Source organism: Bos indicus x Bos taurus, chromosome 3 (assembly GCF_003369695.1).
Source record: "Bos indicus x Bos taurus breed Angus x Brahman F1 hybrid chromosome 3, Bos_hybrid_MaternalHap_v2.0, whole genome shotgun sequence".
In the NCBI taxonomy this organism is placed as follows: Eukaryota; Metazoa; Chordata; class Mammalia; order Artiodactyla; family Bovidae; genus Bos; species Bos indicus x Bos taurus.
Window position 1 is genome coordinate 74983709 of NC_040078.1, and position 21929 is coordinate 75005637.

Below are 21929 nucleotides of genomic sequence, written 5' to 3' on the forward strand. Positions count from 1 at the left end.
ACGGAAAACAGTAAGGCAGTTTCTCAAAAAACTAAAAATAGAACCAGAAGTTTTACTCGAGTATTTATCTGAATGAAACTGAAAACACTTATTTGAAAAGATACATGCATCCCCAGTGTTCATAGCAGCATTCTTTACATTTGCCAAAATATGGAAGCAACCTAAGTGTCCATCAAATATGAATGGATGAAGATGTGATTTATATATAACGGAATATTACTCAGCCATGAAATTTTGTTTTATGTAGCAACATGGATGAACTTGAAGTGAAATAAGTCAGAGACAAATACTGTATAATATTACTTATATGTGGGTTCTAAAAAGTAAAATAGACCAGTGAATATAACAAAAAACAAACAGTCGCAGATATAGAGAACAAGCTAATGGTTATCAGTGGGGAGAAGCAAAAGGAGACAAGAGGAGGATAGCAGAATAAGAGATACAGACCACTATGTGCAAAATAAATAAGCTATAAGGAGTATAATATAATACAGACAATATAGCCTATACTTTATAAATGGAATATAACCTTTAAAATTGTGAATCACTATGTTATACACCTGAAACTTAGCAGTTTTCTAATTGGGTATCAGACTAGATGGGTTTGAGTCATGTGTCTTCCCTGGTTTGTGTTTTTAAGGTACAGCATTTGTTACTAAGAGAAAACAGTAGTGAAGAAATTCCAGAAATAGTAACTATGACATCTCGTAACTAAAGCGAAGAAAAGAACTTTCATATATCCTTGGAGAATAGTGAAAATTGTAAGTTTTATTGTTGTGTTGGTGGTAAAGAAAAGAAAGCTATGACTGTCAATTGCTGATAAAGTTGAATTTGAGGTAAAGTGATTTAAAAATGCTAAGAGAGTAATTATATTTTGATAGAAGGTATGATCATTAGTACTCATAAAGTTATTGCATCTTTATACACTCATCAAAAAAGTATAAAAAAATAGCAAAGTATTAACGAAGATAGAGAAAAGTTAACAAATAAAATCAAAGTAGGACTTCTGCCTCTAGTAATGATGACTAGATAATTAGGACCAGTCTTCTTTAGAAGCAAATGAGAATAAAATTCCAGAAGAACTATTCAGATCCCTAAAGGACGATGCCATCAAAGTTTTGCATTCATTATGTCAGCAAATCTGGAAGACCCAGCAGTGGCCACAGGACTGGAAATGGTCAATCCTCATCCCAGCTCCCAAGATGGTAGTATCAATGAATGTGCTAACCATTGGACAGATGCACTTAATCTTCCATGGTAGTAAGGTCATGCTTAAAATATTGCATGCTAAGCTTCAGCATTACGTGAACCAAGAACTTCCAGATGTCCAGGCTGGGTTTAGAAAAGGAAGAGGAACTAGAGGTCAAACTGGCAACATTTGCTGGATTATAGAGAAAGCAAGGGGATTTCAGAATCTTTGTTTCTTTGACTACGTTAAAACCTTTGACTGTGGATCATGACAAACTGGAAAGCTCTTAGAGAGATGAGAATACTAGACCATCTTATCTGTCCCCTGAGAAACCCGTGTGCAGGTCAAGAAGCAACAGTTAGAACGCTGTATGAAACAACTGATTGGTTTAAGATCTAGAAAGGAGTATGACAGGGCTGTTTGCTGTCACCTTGTTTGTTTAACCTATATGCTGAGCACATCATGAGAAATGCTGGGCTACACGAGTTAAAAGCTGGAATCAAGATAGGTGGGAGAAACATCAACAATCTCATGTGTGAATGATACCACTCTAATGGCAGAAAGCAAAGAGGAATTAAAGAGCCTCTTGATGAGGATGAAGGAGAGTGAAAGAGCTGGCTTTAACTAAATATTAAAAAAAAATAAGATCGTGGCATTCAGACCCATTACTGCATAGCAAATGGAAGGGGAGAAGGTGGAAGTAGTAACAGATTTCCTCTTCTTGGGCTCCTAAATCACTGTGGATGGTGACTGCAGTCATGAACTCAGAAGACGATTGCTTCTTGGCAGGAAAGCGGTGACAAACCTAGACAGTGTGTTGAAAAGCAGAGACATTACTCTGCTGACAAAGGTCTGTATAGTCAAGGTTATGGTTTTCTTGGTGGTCACGTATGGTTGTGAGAGCTGTACCGTAAAGAAGGCAGAGAATGCCAAAGAATTGATGCCATTGAAATCTGGTGCTGGAGAAGACTCCTGAAAGTCCCTTGGACAGCAAGGAGATCAAACTAGTCAACCTTAAGGGAGGTCAACCCTGAATATTCACTGGAAGGACTGATGCTGAAGCTCCAGTGTTTTGGTCATCTGATGCGAACAGATGACCCTTTGGAAAAGTTCGTGATGCTGGGAAAGATTGAGGGCAGGAGAAGAGGGTGTCAGAGGATGAGATGTCTGGATGGCATCACCAATGCAATGAACATGAACTTGAGCAAACTCTGGGAGATGCTGAGGGACAGGGAAGCCTGGCATGTTGCAGTCCATGGGGTCACAAAGAGTAGGACACAACGGGGTGACTGAACAAAAACAAAGAATAAAATATGGCAGAACCAAATGAAAGTCTCTGAAGGATTTGTTTCTTAGGCTTCAATATTTTTGCATAAGGAGTTGGTTAAATATCACATTCAGCTTATAATTAAAGATGACCAGCATTACAGGGAAACTGGACAATGTGAATGAGAACCAGAGAGAAGCAATAAGAGAAACAATCATCAGAGCTTCATTTATTGTAATTGTTATTAGATAGGGACTATTTTTTATTATTTAATAGAAGTACAGTTGATTTATAATGTTATGTTAGTTTCTGGTGTATTGCAAAGTGTTTCAGTTATTCATATACATATTCCTTTTCAGATTTTTCCATTATAGTTTATTATAAGATACTGAATATAGCTCTCTGTGCTATTTACAGTAGGACCTTGTTGTTTATCTGTTTTATGTACAGTAGTTTGTATGGACAGAGACTTTTAATGACAATGTTTATGATTTTCTTGGAGGATGAGAGACAGGGTTGAATATTTATTAGAGAACTTGGAACTATGAAAATTAAAATATCTGGAAAAGAACTAAATAGAAATTCTCAAATGGAAATGTATAATCCTGAGTTGAAAACTAAATAAATGGGTTTAGATCCTGAAGAAGACTGAACTTATGATCTTGGAAATATATCAGAATACAATGAAATACAATGAAAAATACAATGAAAAAGGGAAAGAAATTTTTTAAAAACTAAAAAGGTAACAGCAGTTTTATGTTAACTGAACACCAGGAGAGAAGAGAGAGGATATGGGGCGAAAGGAGTATTTGAGAAGACAATTGCTGAGAATTTTTAAAAATTGATGAAAGATATCAATTCAGAGATTTAAGAAGCCCAGTTCAGTTCGGTTCAGTCACTGAGTCGTGCTTGACTCTTTGTGACCCCATGGACTGCAGCATCCCAGGCTTCCCTGTCCATTACCAGCTCTCGGAGCTTACTCAAACTCATGTCCATAGAGGCAGTGATGCCATCCAACCATCTCATCTGCTGTTGTCCCCTTCTCCGGCCTTCAGTGTTTCCCAGCCTCAGGGTCTTTTTCAATGAGTCAGTTCTTCACATTAGGTGGCCAAAGTCTTCGTGTTGTCAGCTTCAGCATCAGTCCTTCCAATGAATATACAGGACTGATTTCTTTAGGATGGACTAGTTGGATCTCCTTGCAGTCCAAGGGACTCTAAAGAGTCTTCTCCAACACCACAGTTCAAAAGCACCAATTGTTCAGTCCTCAGTTTTTTTAATAGTCCAACTCTCACATCCATACATGATGACTGGAAAAACCATAGCTTTGACTAGAAAGACCATTGTTAGCAAAGTGATGTCTCTGCTTTTTAACATGCTGTCTAGGTTGGTCATAGCTTTTCTTCCAAGGAGCAAGCATCTTTTAATTTCAAGGCTGCAGTCACCATCTGCAGTGATTTTGGAGCCCCCCAAAATAAAGTCTGTCACTGTTTCCATTTTTTCCTCATCTACTTGCCATGAAGTGATGGGACCAGATGTCATGATCTTAGTTTTCTGAATGTTGAATTTTAAGCCAACTTTTTCACTCTCCTCTTTCACTTTCAACAAGAGGCTCTTTAGTTTTTCTTCACTTTCTGCCATAAGGGTAGTGTCATCTGGATACCTGAGGTTATTGATATTTCTCCCGGCAATCTTGATTCCAGCTTGTGCTTCATCCAGCCTGGCATTTTGCATGATGTACTCTGCATATAATTTAAATAAGCAGGGTGACAGTATGCAGCCTTGATGTACTCATTTCCTGATTTGGAACCAGTCTGTTGTTCCACGTCCAGTTCTAAGTGTTGCTTCTTGACCTGCGTACAGATTTCTCAGGAGGCAGGTCAGGTGGTCTGGTATTCACATCTCTTGAAGAATTTTCCATAGTTTGTTGTGATCTACATAGTAAAGGCTTTGGTATAGTCAATAAAGCAGAAGTAGATGTTTTTCTGGAACTCTCTTTGTTTTTTCGAGGATCCAGCGGATGTTGGCAATTTGATCTCTGTTTCTTCTGCCTTTTCTAAAACCATCTTGAACATCTGGAAGTTCATGGTTCATGTGCTGTTGAAGCCTGGCTTGGAGAATTTTGAGCATTACTTTACTAGCGTGTGAGATGAGTGCAATTGTGCGGTAGTTTGAGCATTCTTTGGCATTGCCTTTCTTTGGGATTGGAATGAAAACTGACCTTTTCCAGTCCTGTGGCCACTGCTGAGTTTTCCCAATTTGCTGGCATATTGAATGCAGCACTTTCACATCATCATCTTTCAGGATTGAAATAGCTCAACTGGAATTTCATCATCTCCACTAACTTTGTTCGTAGTGATGCTTTCCAAGGCCCACTTGACTTCACATTCCAGGATGTCTGGCTCTAGGTGAGTGATCACACCATCGTGGTTATCTGAGTCACGAAGATCTTTTTTTGTATGGTTCTTCTATGTATTCTTGCCACCTCTTAATATCTTCTGCTTCTGTTAGGTCCATACCATTTCTGTCCTATATTGAGCCCATCTTTGCATGACATGTTCCCTTGGTATCTCTGATTTTCTTGAAGAGATCTCTAGTCTTTCCCATTCTATTGTTTTCCTTTTTCTTTGCATTGATCACTCAGGAAGGCTTCTTATCTCTCCTTGCTCTTCTTTGGAACTCTGCATTCAAATGGGTTTATCTTTCTTTTGCTCCTTTGCCTTTTTCATCTTTTCTTTTCTCAGCTATTTGTAAGGCGTCCTCAGACAACCATTTTGCCTTTTGCATTTCTTTTTCTTAAGGATGGTCTTGATCACTGCCTACTGTACAGTGTCACAAACCTCCGTCCATAGTTCATCAGGCACTCTATCTATCAGATCTAATCCCTTGAAACTATTTGTCACTTCCACTGTATAATCATAAGGAATTTGATTTAGGTCATACCTGAATGGTCTAGTGGTTTTCCCTACTTTCTTCAATTTAAGTCTGAATTTGGCAATAAGGAGTTCATGATCTGAGTCAGAGTCAGCTCCCGGTCTTGTTTTTGCTGACTGTATAGAGCTTCTCCATCTTTGTCTGCAAAGAATATTATCAATCTGATTTCGGTGTTGACCATCTGGTGATGTTCGTGTGGAGAGTCTTCTCTTGTGTTGTTGGAAGAGGGTGTTTGCTATGACCAGTGCGTTCTCTTGGAAAAACCCAGAATAAAAAAAAAGAATTGCACATTGGAATGAGATGGCTGAAAAAAAACTTAAGTGCTGCCAGAAAATTCGTATTATTTTAGAAAGAACAGTAGAAATTCCTATAGCTGACTTCTCAACAAGAAAGAAAACCATAAGACCACATAGAATACTGAAGAAAATAACAGCTAATCAAGAATTATATACCCTTTACAGTACCCTTTGAAGTTGAATAAACATTTGCAAACAAAACCTAAGAGAATTCACTTATCAGACCACCACTAAAAGAAATACTGAAGGATGTATTTCAGATAGAATAAAAGTGATTCTGAAGTAGAAAGGAATGAAGAGTAACAAAAGTGGTAAGAAATCCTAAATGAATATTGACTGTAAGATTCAAATAAAAACTCATGAGACTAGATAACAGCATGTAAGTCTGGATGGAGGGAATGAAGTTAGTGTTCTAAGGTCATTGACTTGCTCTCAAGGGTAATGTGCCATTTACCATGAGAATTTGATAAATCAAGGATGCATATTGTAAACTTTAGAGCTGTGCTATCTAATAGAAAGCCAGTGCAAGCCTCTCTTAAAACTAAATTTTCTATTAGCCTCATAAAATAGAAGTAGGTTAAATTAATTTTAATACTACATCTTATTTAACCCAAAATATCCAAAACATTATTTTAATGTGATGACCAATATAAAACATTATCGAGATATTTTACATTCTTGTTTTTCATACTAAAGTCTTAAACATCCCACTTATGGCACATCTCAGTTCAGACCAGCCACACTTCCAATACTCAATAACCACATATAGCTACCATATCAGACAGTGCATGTCTAGGATAACTACTATAAAAATAGTAAAAATAAATATATACCTTCTATCTACAGACAGAAAACCAAAATGGAAATATGAAAATAATCAATTTAGAAAATGGTAGGAAGATGAGAAAAAGAAATGTGGAACTGGCAAGACAAATATTGAAAGCACAATGAAAAGCACAATGCTGGAAGGTAGAGTTAAACTCCAATAATATCCTTAGTGGCTCAGCTGGTAAAGAATCCACCTGCCATGTGGGTAGACCTGGGCTCCATCTCTGGGTTGGGATGATGCCCTGGAGAAGGGAACCGCTATCCACTCCAGTATTCTGGCCTGGCGAATTCCATGGATTGTATAGTTTGTGGGGTCGCAAAAAGTCGGACACGACTGATCAACTTTCACTTCAATATAATTAAGTATAATATATGAGACTGGATTAAATGCTCTAACAGTTAAATGATAAATACTGTCTTACTGTATGAAAAAACACCCAGCTGCATACAATTGGAAACACATTTGAAATACAGCATATAAAAATTGAAAGTGAAAGGAGTGAACAATATATTCCATGTAAATACCAGTCAAAAATTGGTATAGTTGTGTTAACATCATGTGGTTAACACAACTGTAGTCACTAAGTCGTGTCCGACTCTTGCACCCCATGGACTATAGCCTCCCAGGCTCTTCTGTCCATGGAATTCTCCAGGCAAGAATACAAGGGTTGGTTGCCATTTCCTTCTCCAATATTAACATCATCAGATCAGATCAGATCAGATCAGTCACTCAGTCGTGTACGACTCTTTGCGACCCCATGAATCACAGCACGCCAGGCCTCCCTGTCCATCACCAACTCCTGGAGTTCACTGAGACGTCCATTGAGTCAGTGATGCCATCCAGCCATCTCATCGTCTGTCGTTCCCTTCTCCTCTTGCCCCCAATCCCTCCCAGCATCAGAGTCTTTTCCAATGAGTCAACTCTTTGCATGAGGTGGCCAAAGTACTGGAGTTTCAGCTTTAGCATCATTCCTTCCAAAGAAATCCCAGGGCTGATCTCCTTCAGAATGGACTGGTTGGATCTCCTTGCAGTCCAGGGGACTCTCAAGAGTCTTCTCCAACACCACAGTTCAAAAGCATCAATTCCTCAGCGCTCAGCCTTCTTCACAGTCCAACTCTCACATCCATACATGACCACTGGAAAAACCATAGCCTTGACTAGATGAACCTTTGTTGGCAAAGTAATGTCTCTGCTTTTGAATATGCTATCTAGGTTGGTCATAACTTTCCTTCCAAGGAGTAAGCGTCTTTGAATTTCATGGCTGCAGTCATCATCTGCAGTGATTTTGGAGCCCAGAAAAATAAAGTCTGACACTGTTTCCACTGTTTCCCCATCTATTTTCCCTGAAGTGATGGGATCGGATGCCATGATCTTCGTTTTCTGAATGTTGAGCTTTAAGCCAACTTTTTCACTCTCCACTTTCACTTTCATCAAGAGGCTTTTGAGTTTCTCTTCACTTTCTGCCATAAGGGTGGTGTCATCTGCATATCTGAGGTTATTGATATATCTCCCGGCAATCTTGATTCCAGCTTGTGTTTCTTCCAGCCCAGCGTTTCTCATGATGTACTCTGCATATAAGTTAAATAAACAGGGTGACAATATACAGCCTTGATGTACTCCTTTTCCTATTTGGAACCGGTCTGTTGTTCCATGTCCAGTTCTAACTGTTGCTTCCTGACCTGCATAAAAATTTCTCAAGAGGCAGATCAGGTGGTCTGGTATTCCCATCTCTTTCAGAATTTTCCACAGTTTATTGTGATCCACACAGTCAAAGGCTTTGGCATAGTCAATAAAGCAGAAATAGATGCTTTTCTGGAACTCTCTTGCTTTTTCCATGATCCAGCGGATGTTGGCAATTTGACCCCTCGTTCCTCTGCCTTTTCTAAAACCAGCTTGAACATCAGGAAGTTCACAGTTCACCTATTGCTGAAGCCTGGCTTGGAGAATTTTGAGCATTACTTTACTAGCGTGTGAGATGAGTGCAATTGTGTGGTAATTTGAGAGCAGAAAATACCTGAGATAAAGAGAGGTGCTTCAAGAGGAAAAAACCATTCATTTTACTGGGAAAGTATTTAAGGATTTGATTTGTAATTAATAACATAGGCTGAAAATATACCAAGCAAATACTGCTAGAAATATAAGAAGTATAGAAATTCCTGTTATAGTGGGAGATTTTAGCTTTCTTTTTTTAACAATAAGCTGACAAGAAAACCAGTAAGGATACAAAAAGTATGAACAACACAAACTGGACCTAGTATGTTTATTTGAAATGTTGCACCCCAGATCCTCAGGTTACATGCTGTTTTCAAACATACAGAAAACATTTACAAAAATTGACTGAACTTGACCATAATGCAACTTTCAACATGTTTCAGATTGAAATTATATTGAGTCTGTTTTCTGATCAAATTGCAATTAAACTAGAGATTAGTAATCAAAAGATAAAGATATTAGGAAAAGGTGAAAAACCAAGCATCTAAGAATTCATTTCAAGAAATTAGGAAAAGAATAATTTACTTAATTTCCCAACTTAAGTCTGTTTTACCCAAATAACAGAAGAAAAGAAATAATAAAGGCAACAATTATTTAGAACAGGTGTTAAGTTGCAACATGCCAAAACTGTGTTCTTTAAAAAGATGCGTAAAAGTAATGAACCTCAGACTGATCAAATAAGAAACACAAATAACAGATGTGAATGAAAAGTGGGGCATCTGCATAAATTTTAATGTCATTTATAAATTGTAGAAGGATATTTATAAACAAAATATATGACAATAGACGACAATTTAGATGACATGGACAGAATCCTAGAAAAACATTGTCAAAATGTACGCAAAAAGGAATTAGGAAACATCAGTACTCTTGTCATTATTAATCCATAATAAAAATGTTCACTCTAAGGAAATTCAAGGGCTAAATGGTTTTATAAACATATTCTTATAAACATGTAAGAAAAATAACATGAAAACTTTTACAGTTACATAACCCAATTCTGGAAATATTTGAGTGTGCAACACTTGCCTAAGGTAATGCCTATTGCATTTTAGTGATATTTTTAGGGTTTGTTGCTATCAGTCAGAGCTTTTTCTGAAGCCTTCATTCACGAATGCTTATTGACTGTATTTTGAATGTTATATGTGTATTGGAAGCATTTCATATACATAAATGAATAAAATATGTATCTAGTTGTACTGAGGTTAATGTCTAATGAAGGAGACAGATGTTTCTACATAAAAAGTACAGTTTAGTGTGAAAAGTTCTTCAATAAAGAGATAGGTATAGAAGGCTGTGGGAGCAGTGCAGAGGAACATCTGATTATCTAGAGAAGGCTTCAGTGGATAGATGATGTTTGAGCTAAGCCCTAGAAGGTGAGTATTAACTTGCTAGGCCAATGGGAAGGAATATGTAGGAAGAATTAACAAAATGTGTGTAAAATATCAAGAATCTCAGCTACTGGAGAATTTATTGCATGCAATTCAGATGAAATATGGGGTAAGAAAGAAACTAGGAGAAGAAAGGAAGGTAAGGACTTATCTCAAGAACCTTTTATGCCACGTTAAAGATAAAATGTAGACCACGGTCAAGCCTTTTAAGTGAAACTACAACATGGTGAAGTTTTTGTTTTAAAATTATTATTCCAGTTTAGAGAGGAGATTGAAATGGGAATTAAGAATGAAAGTCCAAAGTAAAGGCTTTGGTTTTGGCTTAGTGTTGAGCTGTTTCTGGCATCAGTTTGTCAACTAGTTTACTTTTTGTGACTACTTTTTGGTTTTGATAGAGATTTTCATAGAATGTGAATGCAACACATGAAATTAGTTCAATATTTAGAAAAGGTAGAAGACGATCTTATTCTAACCAATCAAATTGGAAATTGATACTTGTATATGTAGATTTCTTTTTCTCTGGAGCTGATCAGAAACAAATGTTTACAATAACAAGGTACTGATTTTAGCAAAACAGAAAATGTATCTTCTATAGACCCACCTTGATTTAGCATATTGAGACAGAGGAAATTGTTTACCTTTGCAATATATTTTTTTTTTTTAAATTGAAGTATAATTGATGTACAACATTTTATTACTTTCAGGTCTATAACCTAATGTTTTCATGTTTGTATATAGTGAAATGATTACCACAAGAAGTCTGATTAATATGCATCACCATACATAGTTCAGAATTTTTTTTTCTTGTGATGATAGCTTTTAAGATCTACATTTAACAATTTTCAAATGTAGTATAATAGTAACCATGCCATATATTACATCCCCAGGACTTAATTTTTTAACTGAGTTTGTACCTTTTAATTCTCTTCACCCATTTCACCTACTCTCCTATTCTTCACCTTTGGCAATCACCAGTTTGTTCTCGCTCTCTCTCTCTCTGTGTATGTGTGTGTGTATGTCTATATATATATATATGTATGTATGTATTTTAAAAAATTCCACATATAGGTGAGACTGTATGGTATTTGTCTCTATCTGACTTATTTCACTTAGCATAATGCCCTCACGGTCCATCTGTGTTGTTGCAGATGGCAAGATTTCATTCTTTTTTTAATGGCCAAATAACATTCCATTGAATGTGTAATACATACAGACACACACACATTTTATCCATTTGTCTGTCGATGGGCACCTAGTTTGTTTCCCTATCATGGGTATCGTAAATAATGCTTCAGTGAAAATAGGGGTGAATATATTTTTTCCAGTTAGTGTTTTCATTTTCTTTTATTTTTTAAAACTTGAGGACAGGATTGAATCTTACTGAGATGAGCAAGGATGAGTGTGTAGTGGGTATTTAAACTGTATGCTGAATGAACAAAGGTTGATAAAGAGAGAAATTAGAGAAATTAGCAGCAAAGGAATCTGACATCTATTTGAAGGATAAGTCCCAAAGGCAAAATGGATATTTTTCATGGGAGGTGGGGGAAAGACAAGTAGGATATGCTGTGTTTAGAAACCATTGCGTCCTTTGACCTTGACTTTACCACATAAGGTGGATCATTTTGTAGTCACATTATTTTTGCTTAAAATTCGTCAGTGAACTTTCTGAAGGAGCTGAAACCATTTTAAAATAATTTTCCCAGTGTTTTTATACTAATTTGATTTGTTTTTGTTTCTGTTTTAGGAAACACTCCTTTACATCTTGCTGTGATGTTAGGAAATAAAGGTTAGTAAGTATTTCCTTTTTTTTGTTGTTGTATAGTCATGTCTATTGGGTCACACAGAGTTGGACACAACTGAAGCGACTTAGCAGCAGCAGCAGCAGCAGTCATGTATAATCAGTTTTATTACTGCAGATGGTGACAGCAGCCATGAAATTAAAAGACACTTACTCTTTGGAAGGAAAGTTAAGACCAACCTAGACAGCATATTCAAAAGCAGAGACATTGCCAACAAAGGTCCGTCTAGTCAAAGCTATGGTTTTTCCAATAGTCATGTATGGATGTGAGAGTTGGATTGTGAAGAAAGCTGAGTGCCAAAGAATTGATGCGTTTGAACTGTGGTGTTGGAGAAGATTCTTGAGAGTCCCTTGGACTGCAAGGAGATCCAACCAGTCCATCCTAAAGGAGATCGGTCCTGGGTGTTCATTGGAAGGACTGATCCTGAAGCTGAAACTCCAGTACTTTGGCCACCTGATGTGAAGAGCTGACTCATTTGAAAAGACCCTGATGCTGGGAAAGATTGAGGGCAGGAGGAGAAGGGGATGACAGGATGAGGTGGTTGGATGGCATCACTGACTCAATGGACATGAGTTTGCATCAACTCCAGGAGTTGGTGATGGACAGGGGGGCCTGGAGTGTTGCAGTCCATGGGGTCGCAGAGAGTCAGACACAACTGAGTGACTGAACTTAACTGAATCAGTTTTAAACTGACTTCACTCATGTATAGTCAGTTTTAAAATTTTAAGATGAGTTTTATGTTTTGAATTTTAAAACATTCACCTGATTATTTGATTTGCTAATTGAGTCTAGGATTCAGTATATTAAAAAACACAACTACTTTCTCATTTTTCATAGCACTTTTTTCAAAGAGTTAGTGAAAATCTTATACTAACCTTTATGCCTTTCGAAACTTTTTCCCTTGTTTGGTTATTTTTCAAGTAAGTATAATATCAGGAGACTCTTGTTTCCAAATATTAAGTTTATTAATATTATAATATTTTTAATATTCATAGAGTTTTATAAGATTCTTTAATATGGACTATTTTTTATAAACTCATAAGTCTAGAATTATTTTGATAGATAATAAAAAGTTAGTACTTGTTTATTCTTCAGAACAGAAAAACAGGTCATAGATGATTTAAAAGATCTCCCTTTAAAAAAAAAAATTTTTTTTATTTATTTGGCTGTACTGTGTCTTAGTTGCAGCATGTGAGATCTTAGTTCCCTGACCAGGATGGAATTTGTGCCCTCTGCAGGGGGAGCATGGAGTCTTAGCCACTGGACCACCAAGGAATTCCCAAAAGATCTACTTTTTAAGCCTATTCCCAGATGCCATAATTATCTGGATTCTCAGTTATCTTGAAAAGTGAGGATTCTAGGTAGCTGATTGGCACCTTTCTGAGTGCTAGATTTTAAAATCTTGGATGTGTTTGATAAAAATCTTTGGGAAGCATGTACTGTTGAATTTTTAAACAAGATAACTTTTTAACACTTTTCTGATGTTCTAACCATATCATGAACACCTGTTATTGTTATATACTATAAAATAGCTGTTGCTGTAAACGTTTGGTCTGAAAGATATTACTAGAACTTGCTTTGTTGAAAAACAAAATGCTTTTGCTAGTTTAAGTTTATGTGCTTATGTGAAACATGATTTGTCAGATATTTAATTTAGATTTTAATACTACATAAATTGGCCACCTGATGCGAAGAGCTGACTCATTGAAAAAGACCCTGATGCAAAAGGAAAAGAGGGCAGCAGAGGATAAGATGGTTAGATAGCATCACCGCCTCAGTGGACATGAATCTGAGCAAACTCCAGAAGATAGTGAAGGACAGGGAAGCCTGGCATGCTGCAGTCCTTGAGGTTACAAAGAGTCAGACATAACTTAGCAACTGAACAGCAACAACAAAACTGGGGACTCAAATTTTAGTTAGTTATGCTGTTTTTTCCCTCCTTACAGAGACACACTCAAGTAACTTTTAAGTAAAGAGAGATTCATTAAGAGGCTATATATTAAATTCAAGCTATGGGGACTATCTATGTCTCAGGATGAGTAGTAAAAAAGACAGTTTGGGAGATCAGCTATCATTTCCCCCTTCCTCCCCGTCTCTCCCCTTACTTCCTTCCTCTCTTTCTCTTCCCTTCCTTTCCTCCCTCCCCTCTGCCTACCCCCAACCTTCCACCTTCCTTCCCTTCATATATGTATGTATATCCATCTATATCAATCATCTTGTCTGTTTCTTATGGTGTATCTACTGTTCTTTATATATATATATATATATATTATCTTTTCTTGATTGATTTTTCTCTGTTTATTGAACATGACCCAAAATAAGTGTTCTAAGTTCTTGAATCTTAATGGCTTTCTGATTTCAGTGTTCTCCACCTAATAGTTCAATTTCTTAGGTTCCTGAATTTCTGAACAGAAAGTTTGATTGGGCTAGTTCACCTTCAGCCAAGTCACAGTGATGAGTGACTAGCAATCTCATGAATTGTTTTTGGGATATGTAGTTACTCATATAAAATTAGCTTTAGTGAGACTGACTCGGAGAGAGTTGGGGTAGAAGAGGGTATCAAGAATACAGAGGAAGAATATTTAGTAGGACTATTGGTAGGGCAGACCATGATAGTCATCTCTACACCTTGACGAAAAGAAAGATACAGTTAGCTAAATTTGACCAATGAAAAAAGCTTATGCCTTCTTTTGAAGAACATTGGATCAGAACTTTAGAAAATAACTGAAATGTGTTCATTTACAATGTGCTAGATGCTTTTTCAGGGCATTATACATGTTTACTCATTTAACATAGCAACCATGTGAGGAAGATACTATCATTGTCCCCATTTTACAGATGAAAAAAGTTAGCTCTGAGATGTTAAGCAACTTTCCCAGGGAGAAGTAGCAGAGTTTTTACTTGAACTTGGAGTATCTTACATCACAGCCTGGATTCCTGATCATTATGGTGACTGGCATTGCTCTCTTTTCACTGTGAATCATTTGAAAAGAAAATGGTTTAAATCAAAGTTAGCTAACATGCAGCCTGCTTCCCTCCTGTCTTTGTGATAGTCATAGTTAATTTGATGCCAAGTCTGATTGCTATTCTAAATTTAACACTTTAATAGTAAATATATATTTATCAGAATTTGAATGTGAAATTAAACATATTTACTGTCCTAGGTCCTACTTTTTGGTGGAGGAGGTTTTGCTGTGTTTCATCATAGGATTGTGTCGGCCTATCCAAAATTGTTTCACAGAACATTTGTTTCATGGGAAATAATTTTTAGAGGAAAATAGTGATTTGGAAAATAGTGGCTTAATACATATTAAGCAGGTTTTTTTCTTTTTTTATTGTGGACCTTCTTAGCACTTTTGAGGTGCTAATATTCATTGTGACATTCTGAATTGGAGCCTTCTATTATAGAGTCATTGTTCCCTGTAGTTATTTGGTATTTTCTCTTTCTTACAAGTATCTTGAGAAACTATAGTTCTGTGGAACATATTTTGGGAAACACTTGGTTAGATTATTCATGATCTGCAAATAATATCAGTTTTTGCTCTTCCTAAGTCCTTTTCACGTAGAGTAGGTAAAGCCATTAATATACCTATCAATATATAATTTTCCATTTATATTTTTTCAGTTGTATATTCTTTTTCTACTTTTTCCTAGTTGACCTTTTAATATTTTTGGTATTTGGTTGCATAGGCATGAGACTGAAATAGGTAGTGGAAGATAAAACATCTGCCTTATGTTTACTTCTGTACAGCAATTTTACATCCTACCACTATTCAGTCTGTGCTACTCTGTTCTCTTTTATCTTCTCCTTTAGAGGTGTGCTGTGTCTTTAGTGACTTCATTGTTGAAGGGCACTTTTCATTTGTATACGTATTTGTAAACACAGTAAAAATTCCCAGGGCATTCAAACATTTGTTGATTGAATTACCCTATAACTTACACACTTGTATTTACTTCTTTCACTCATCTTAACCTTCTGAATAACCTGTTTTTCACTAGTGAAGTCTTAATTTTTTCTGAATTTCTGGTGGGTATATAGGCCGTGTTGGCTAGGAAGAGTTTCACTTACGGATTTGAGTTGAAATAGAGAAGAACCTTATACTTAAAGGAGATTTCAGTGTACATATATTTTTATATACTACTAGCAGACTTTCTTGGAGAAGGCGAAGTACCTTCGCCCCACTCCAATACTCTTGCCTGGAAAATCCCATGGACGGAGGAGCCTGGTAGACTGCAGTCCATGGGGTCGCTAAGAGTCGGACACGACTGAGCGACTTCACTTTCACTTTTCACTTTCATGCATTGGAGAAGAAAATGGCAACCCACTCCAGTGTTCTTGCCTGGAGAATCCCAGGGACGGGGGAGCCTGGTGGGCTGCCATCTATGGGGTTGCACAGAGTTGGACACGACTGAAGCGACTTAGCAGCAGTAGCAGTTAGCAGCAGACTTTCTTAAACACCTTTGTGAAATTTCGGTATTTGTTTTGCTTACTTAATATAATGTCCTTTACTTAATTATATTTTAATATAATATGTGAGCTCTCTGATTATCTTTCTTTTCACTGCTTATATCTAGGACCTAGAACTTAGAAATGGCATGTAATAGGCACTTGATAAATACATGCCAAAAGACAGATTGGATGACTGAATCATTTCATTTAGGGAATTTAAATTGGATAGCTATCTTAAATTTCCCATGAGCCTTGTTTCAGATGTTTTCCTGCCTGTTAATATGCTTATTATTTTTAATTTAAGAAAAATGTCCTCAACCTATACAAAGGTCTATATCTTAGACTTTTTTTTCGTATTGTAGAAAACTTTTATTCATGTTGTCATATATTATGTTAGTTCTTATTGTAAGACTTGGTTCAGATTACCACATATCCTCAATGTTAAATGTTGGAAATGCCCTAGCCACTGAGTTGGAAACAGCAAGTATTATATAGATAAAACAGTTGAAACCACGAAATCCATTGATGAAGTACTATGTAAATTAATTTTCCCATGAATAACTAAAAATGTTGAGAGTGATGATTTAAAACCACCACCCGTGAACTTACCAGCTAAGATCCAAGAGGCTGAGATCCCTCAGTGCATCCTAAAATACACAGTGTTGAGAATTCCCTGGTGGTCCAGTGGTTAGAATGTCATGCTTCCATTGCAGGGGGTGCAGGTTTGATCCTGTTGGGGTACTAAGATCCTGCATGCCGTGTGACCAGCCCCCCAAAAATTCAGTGTTTTGGGAACTTTTGTCCTGATCATAGATTTTTAAATGTAATTATCCTGTCTCTTGTGGTAGTCTTCAGTGTTTCTCTTAAGTTTCAGCAGGCAGCTGTGCCTGGGCTGGATGGTGAACCAAGTATACCTTTTTTTAAAGTTACCTTTTTTGATTATTTTATTACCTTTTTATTACTTTTTTTGATTACTAGAAAAACTGTCCAGATTTTTTCTTATAATCATAAACAAGTTTTTGTCCCCTTTGGGTATTTTCTGAATTAAACAAGCTGTAAAATTTGAAAAATAAGGGCTTATGGAAACGTCAGTGATTCTTTTTGCAAGTACTTTTTTTCCCCTTTGAAATAAATAATGAACTTTCCATCTGACCTTGCAGATAGTCCTCTTCTGGCTCTTATTAGTTAGTAGAAGTTTTTATGTAAATTACTTTTGAGTTTCTTGAGTAATTTTTTATAATATGGAAACATTCTTAAAATATCCTTGGGAACAATTATTAGGGAACATAATATTTTGTTTGCAGAGAGATCCAATATATTTTTAGGTACTAGAATAGATAATTCTTGAATCTAAGGATTTGAAATAACATGGTTAGATACATAGGAATTAAAAAAATTACTTAATTCTCTATAGTACAGTGCTTATTTCATAGATCTGTTTATAGTAACTTGATACCTTGAATTTTTATGTGATTTTTTAATTTAGAGATTCTGAAAATTGCATCATGTTTAATATTATTACCGTTCTATGTTTCAGAATGTGCCCATTTACTTTTGGCTCACAATGCTCCAGTAAAGGTGAAAAATGCTCAGGGATGGAGCCCGCTGGCGGAAGCCATCAGTTATGGAGATAGACAGATGAGTAAGCAATATAAATTACTGTTGTTGTTATGTATTCTAAAAATATGAAATGATGCATTTGACATATTTTTCATTTGGTGTAACTTTCCATACTATGAAGAATTTGCAGCTACTTATAAACTTATGCATGAATTATTCTTGACTATATATATTACCATGTATATATAAATGTACCATCCCTCAGGGTCATCCCAGTGCACCAGCCCTGACCCCGCCTCATGCATCAAACCTGGACTGGTGATCTATTTCACGTATGATAATATACATGTATTCAATGCTGTTCTCTCAAATCATCCCACCCTCGCCTTCTCCCACAGAGTCCAAAAGTCTGTTCTTTATATCTGTGTCTCTCTTGCTGTCTTGCAATGTCTTTTCCTCATAGTGTATCATATAAGCTTTGTGAAAAATCAAGTCATCAATATGTTTCTTATTCAGCCTTTCATTTCTGGCTCCTAGAACAGTGCTTGGCACATGTATTTGTTCAGTGAATTAATGAAGATAATTAAAACTACAAGGAAGATTTGAGATTAATCAATAATTTAAAAATTTCTGAAAAGTATTATATTAGATTTTTATTTATTATCACTCTCCTGAGATACTCAAAACTTTAAAATATTTTTTTTAAAGAAAGTAACGACATTTTTTGTAGAAAGTTAGAAAACTATTGAGGAAAAAAGCTGGTGACTTTTTGGTCACTTGGTGACTCAGTTGGTAAAGAATCCACCTGCAATGCAAGAAACCTGGGTTTGACCCCTGGGTCAGGAAGTTCTCCTGGAGAAGGAAATGGCAACCCACTCCAGCATTCTTGCCTGGAAGATCCCATGGTCAGTCCATGGGGTTGCAAAGAATTGGACATTACTCAATGACTAAACCATCACCAGTGACATTTGTTGTAGCTAACTTTATTTTATTTCTCAATCACTGTTAATAAGATTCTTAGATCAGATCAGTCGCTCAGTCATGTCCGACTTTGTGACCCCATGAATTGCAGCATGCCAGGCCTCCCTGTCCATCACCAACTCCTGGAGTTCACTGAGACTCATGTCCATCGAGTCAGTGATGCCATCCAGCCATCTCATCCTCTGTCGTCCCCTTCTCCTCCTGCCCCCAATCCCTCCCAGCGTCAGAGTCTTTTCCAATGAGTCAACTCTTTGCATGAGGTGGCCAAAGTACTGGAGTTTCAGCTTTAGCATCATTCCTTCCAAAGAAATCCCAGGGCTGATCTCCTTCAGAATGGACTGGTTGGATCTCCTTGCAGTCCAAGGGACTCTCAAGAGTCTTCTCCAACACCACAGTTCAAAAGCATCAATTCTTCGGCGCTCAGCCTTCTTCACAGTCCAACTTTCACATCCATACATGACCACAGGAAAAACCATAGCCTTGACTAGATGAACCTTTGTTGGCAAAGTAATGTCTCTGCTTTTGAATATGCTATCTAGGTTGGTCATAACTTTCCTGCCAAGGAGTAAGCGTCTTTGAATTTCATGGCTGCAGTCACCATCTGCAGTGATTTTGGAGCCCAGAAAAATAAAGTCTGACACTATTTCCACTGTTTCCCCATCTATTTCCCATGAAGTGGTGGGACCGGATGCCATGATCTTCGTTTTCTGAATGTTGAGCTTTAAGCCAACTTTTTCACTCTCCACTTTCACTTTCATCAAGAGGCTTTTGAGTTTCTCTTCACTTTCTGCCATAAGGGTGGTGTCATCTGCATATCTGAGGTTATTGATATTTCTCCCGGCAATCTTGATTCCAGCTTGTGTTTCTTCCAGCCCAGCGTTTCTCATGATGTACTCTGCATATAAGTTAAATAAACAGGGTGACAATATACAGCCTTGATGTACTCTTTTTCCTATTTGGAACCAGTCTGTTGTTCCATGTCCAGTTCTAACTGTTGCTTCCTGACCTGCATAAAAATTTCTCAAGAGGCAGATCAGGTGGTCTGGTATTCCCATCTCTTTCAGAATTTTCCACAGTTTATTGTGATCCACACAGTCAAAGGCTTTGGCATAGTCAATAAAGCAGAAATAGTTGTTTTTCTGGAACTCTCTTGCTTTTTTCATGATCCAGTCGATGTTGGCAATTTGATCACTGGTTCCTCTGCCTTTTCTAAAACCAGCTTGAACATCAGGAAGTTCACTGTTGACATATTGCTGAAGCCTGGCTTGGAGAATTTTGAGCATTACTTTACTAGCATGTGAGATGAGTGCAATTGTGCAGTAGCTTGAGCACTCTTTGGCATTGCCTTTCTTTGGGATTGGAATGAAAACTGACCTCTTCCAGTCCTGTGGCCGATGCTGAGTTTTCCACATTTGCTGGCATATTGAGTACAGCACTTTCACAGCATCATCTTTCAGGATTTGGAATAGTTCAACTGGAATTCCATGACCTCCACTAGCTTTGTTCGTAGTGATGCTTTCTAAGGCCCACTTGACTTCACGTTCCAGGATGTCTGGCTCTAGGTGAGTGATCACACCATCGTGATTATCTGGGTCGTGAAGATCTTTTTTGTACAGTTCTTCTGTGTATTCTTGCCATCTCTTCTTAATATTTTCTGCTTCTGTTAGGTCCATACCATTTCTGTCCTTTATCGAGCTCATCTTTGCATGAAATGTTCCTTTGGTATCTCTGATTTTCTTGAAGAGATCCCTAGTCTTTCCCATTCTGTTGTTTTCCTCTATTTCTTTGCATTGATCGCTGAAGAAGGCGTTCTTATCTCTTCTTGCTATTCTTTGGAACTCTGCATTCACATGCTTATATCTTTCCTTTTTTCCTTTGCTTTTTGCTTCTCTTCTTTTCACAGCTATTTGTAAGGCCTCCCCAGACAGCCATTTTGCTTTTTTGCATTTCTTTTCTATGGGAATGGTCTTGATCCCTGTCTCTGTACAATGTCATGAACCTCATTCCATAGTTCATCAGGTACTCTATCTGTCAGATCTAGGCCCTTAAATCTATTTCTCACTTCCACTGTATAATCATAAGGGATTTGATTTAGGTCATACCTGAATGGTCTAGTGGTTTTCCCTACTTTCTTCAATTGAAGTCTGAATTTGGCAATAAGGAGTTCATGGTCTGAGCCACAGTCAGCCCCTGGTCTTGTTTTTGCTGACTGTATAGAGCTTCTCCATCTTTGGCTGCAAAGGATATAATCAATCTGATTTCGGTGTTGACCATCTGGTGATGTCCATGTGTAGAGTCTTCTCTTGTGTTGTTGGAAGAGGGTGTTTGTTATGACCAGTGCATTTTCTTGGCAAAACTCTGTCAGTCTTTGCCCTGCTTCATTCCATATTCCAAGGCCAAATTTGCCTGTTACTCCATGTGTTTCTTGACTTCCTACTTTGCATTCCAGTCCCCTATAATGAAAAGGACATCTTTTTTGGGTGTTAGTTCTAAAAGGTCTTGTAGGTGTTCATAGAACCGTTCAGCTTCAACTTCTTCAGCGTTACTGGTTGGGGCATACACTTGGATTACTGTGATATTGAATGGTTTGCCTTGGAAACGAACAGAGATCATTCTGTCGTTTTTGAGATTGCATCTAAGTACTGCATTTTGGACTCTTTTGTTGACCATCATGGCCACTCCATTTCTTCTGAGGGATTTCTGCCTGCAGTAGTAGATAAAATGGTCATCTGAGTTAAATTGACTCCCCCATATATGCTAATAATTTTATCTGATTGTGTTCTGAGTGTGTCTATAAGTTGATGTTATATTTTAATGTGAAATCTCATAGAACAGGAATCTTTTTGCACACATCACTATGTTATATGTAGTTGCTGTCACTACATTTTTAATAATATTTGGTGATTTAAATAATTTTCTATGTATTGAAGATCTTCAGTCAGTTATATTTAGTTGATGGAAACCATATGGTTTCTGCTTTTAATTAAGATGCCTTTTCTTTTTAGGAAATTATTTTTGTTCTTTATGTGAACGGCAGTCTTTTTTAATCTGAAGTAAAGGTAGATTGAATAAACATTTATTAAACTATTTGCATTTATAGTGGAGAAGAATTATAGAAAGAATTCTATACTTAGATAATATAGTTTTGGTATTAAATTATAACAAACATGAAGGTTAGTTGGAGTCATATAAATTTGAATCTTTAAAGAATCCTAATTTATCTAGGTAATTGGTCCTTAGACTA

The 21929-nt window shown here is 36.9% G+C and overlaps 1 protein-coding gene across 1 annotated transcript in view; it reads left to right on the plus strand.

Moving 5' to 3' along the window:
- The window catches only part of ANKRD13C (ankyrin repeat domain 13C), a 91780-nt gene that overhangs the window by 20696 nt on the left and 49155 nt on the right, over nt 1–21929 (plus strand). Inside the window, exons 2-3 of the mRNA XM_027536897.1 lie at nt 11640–11681; nt 17682–17786. Of these exons, the coding sequence (XP_027392698.1) occupies nt 11640–11681; nt 17682–17786 (147 nt within the window). The remainder of the gene's footprint in view (nt 1–11639; nt 11682–17681; nt 17787–21929) is intronic.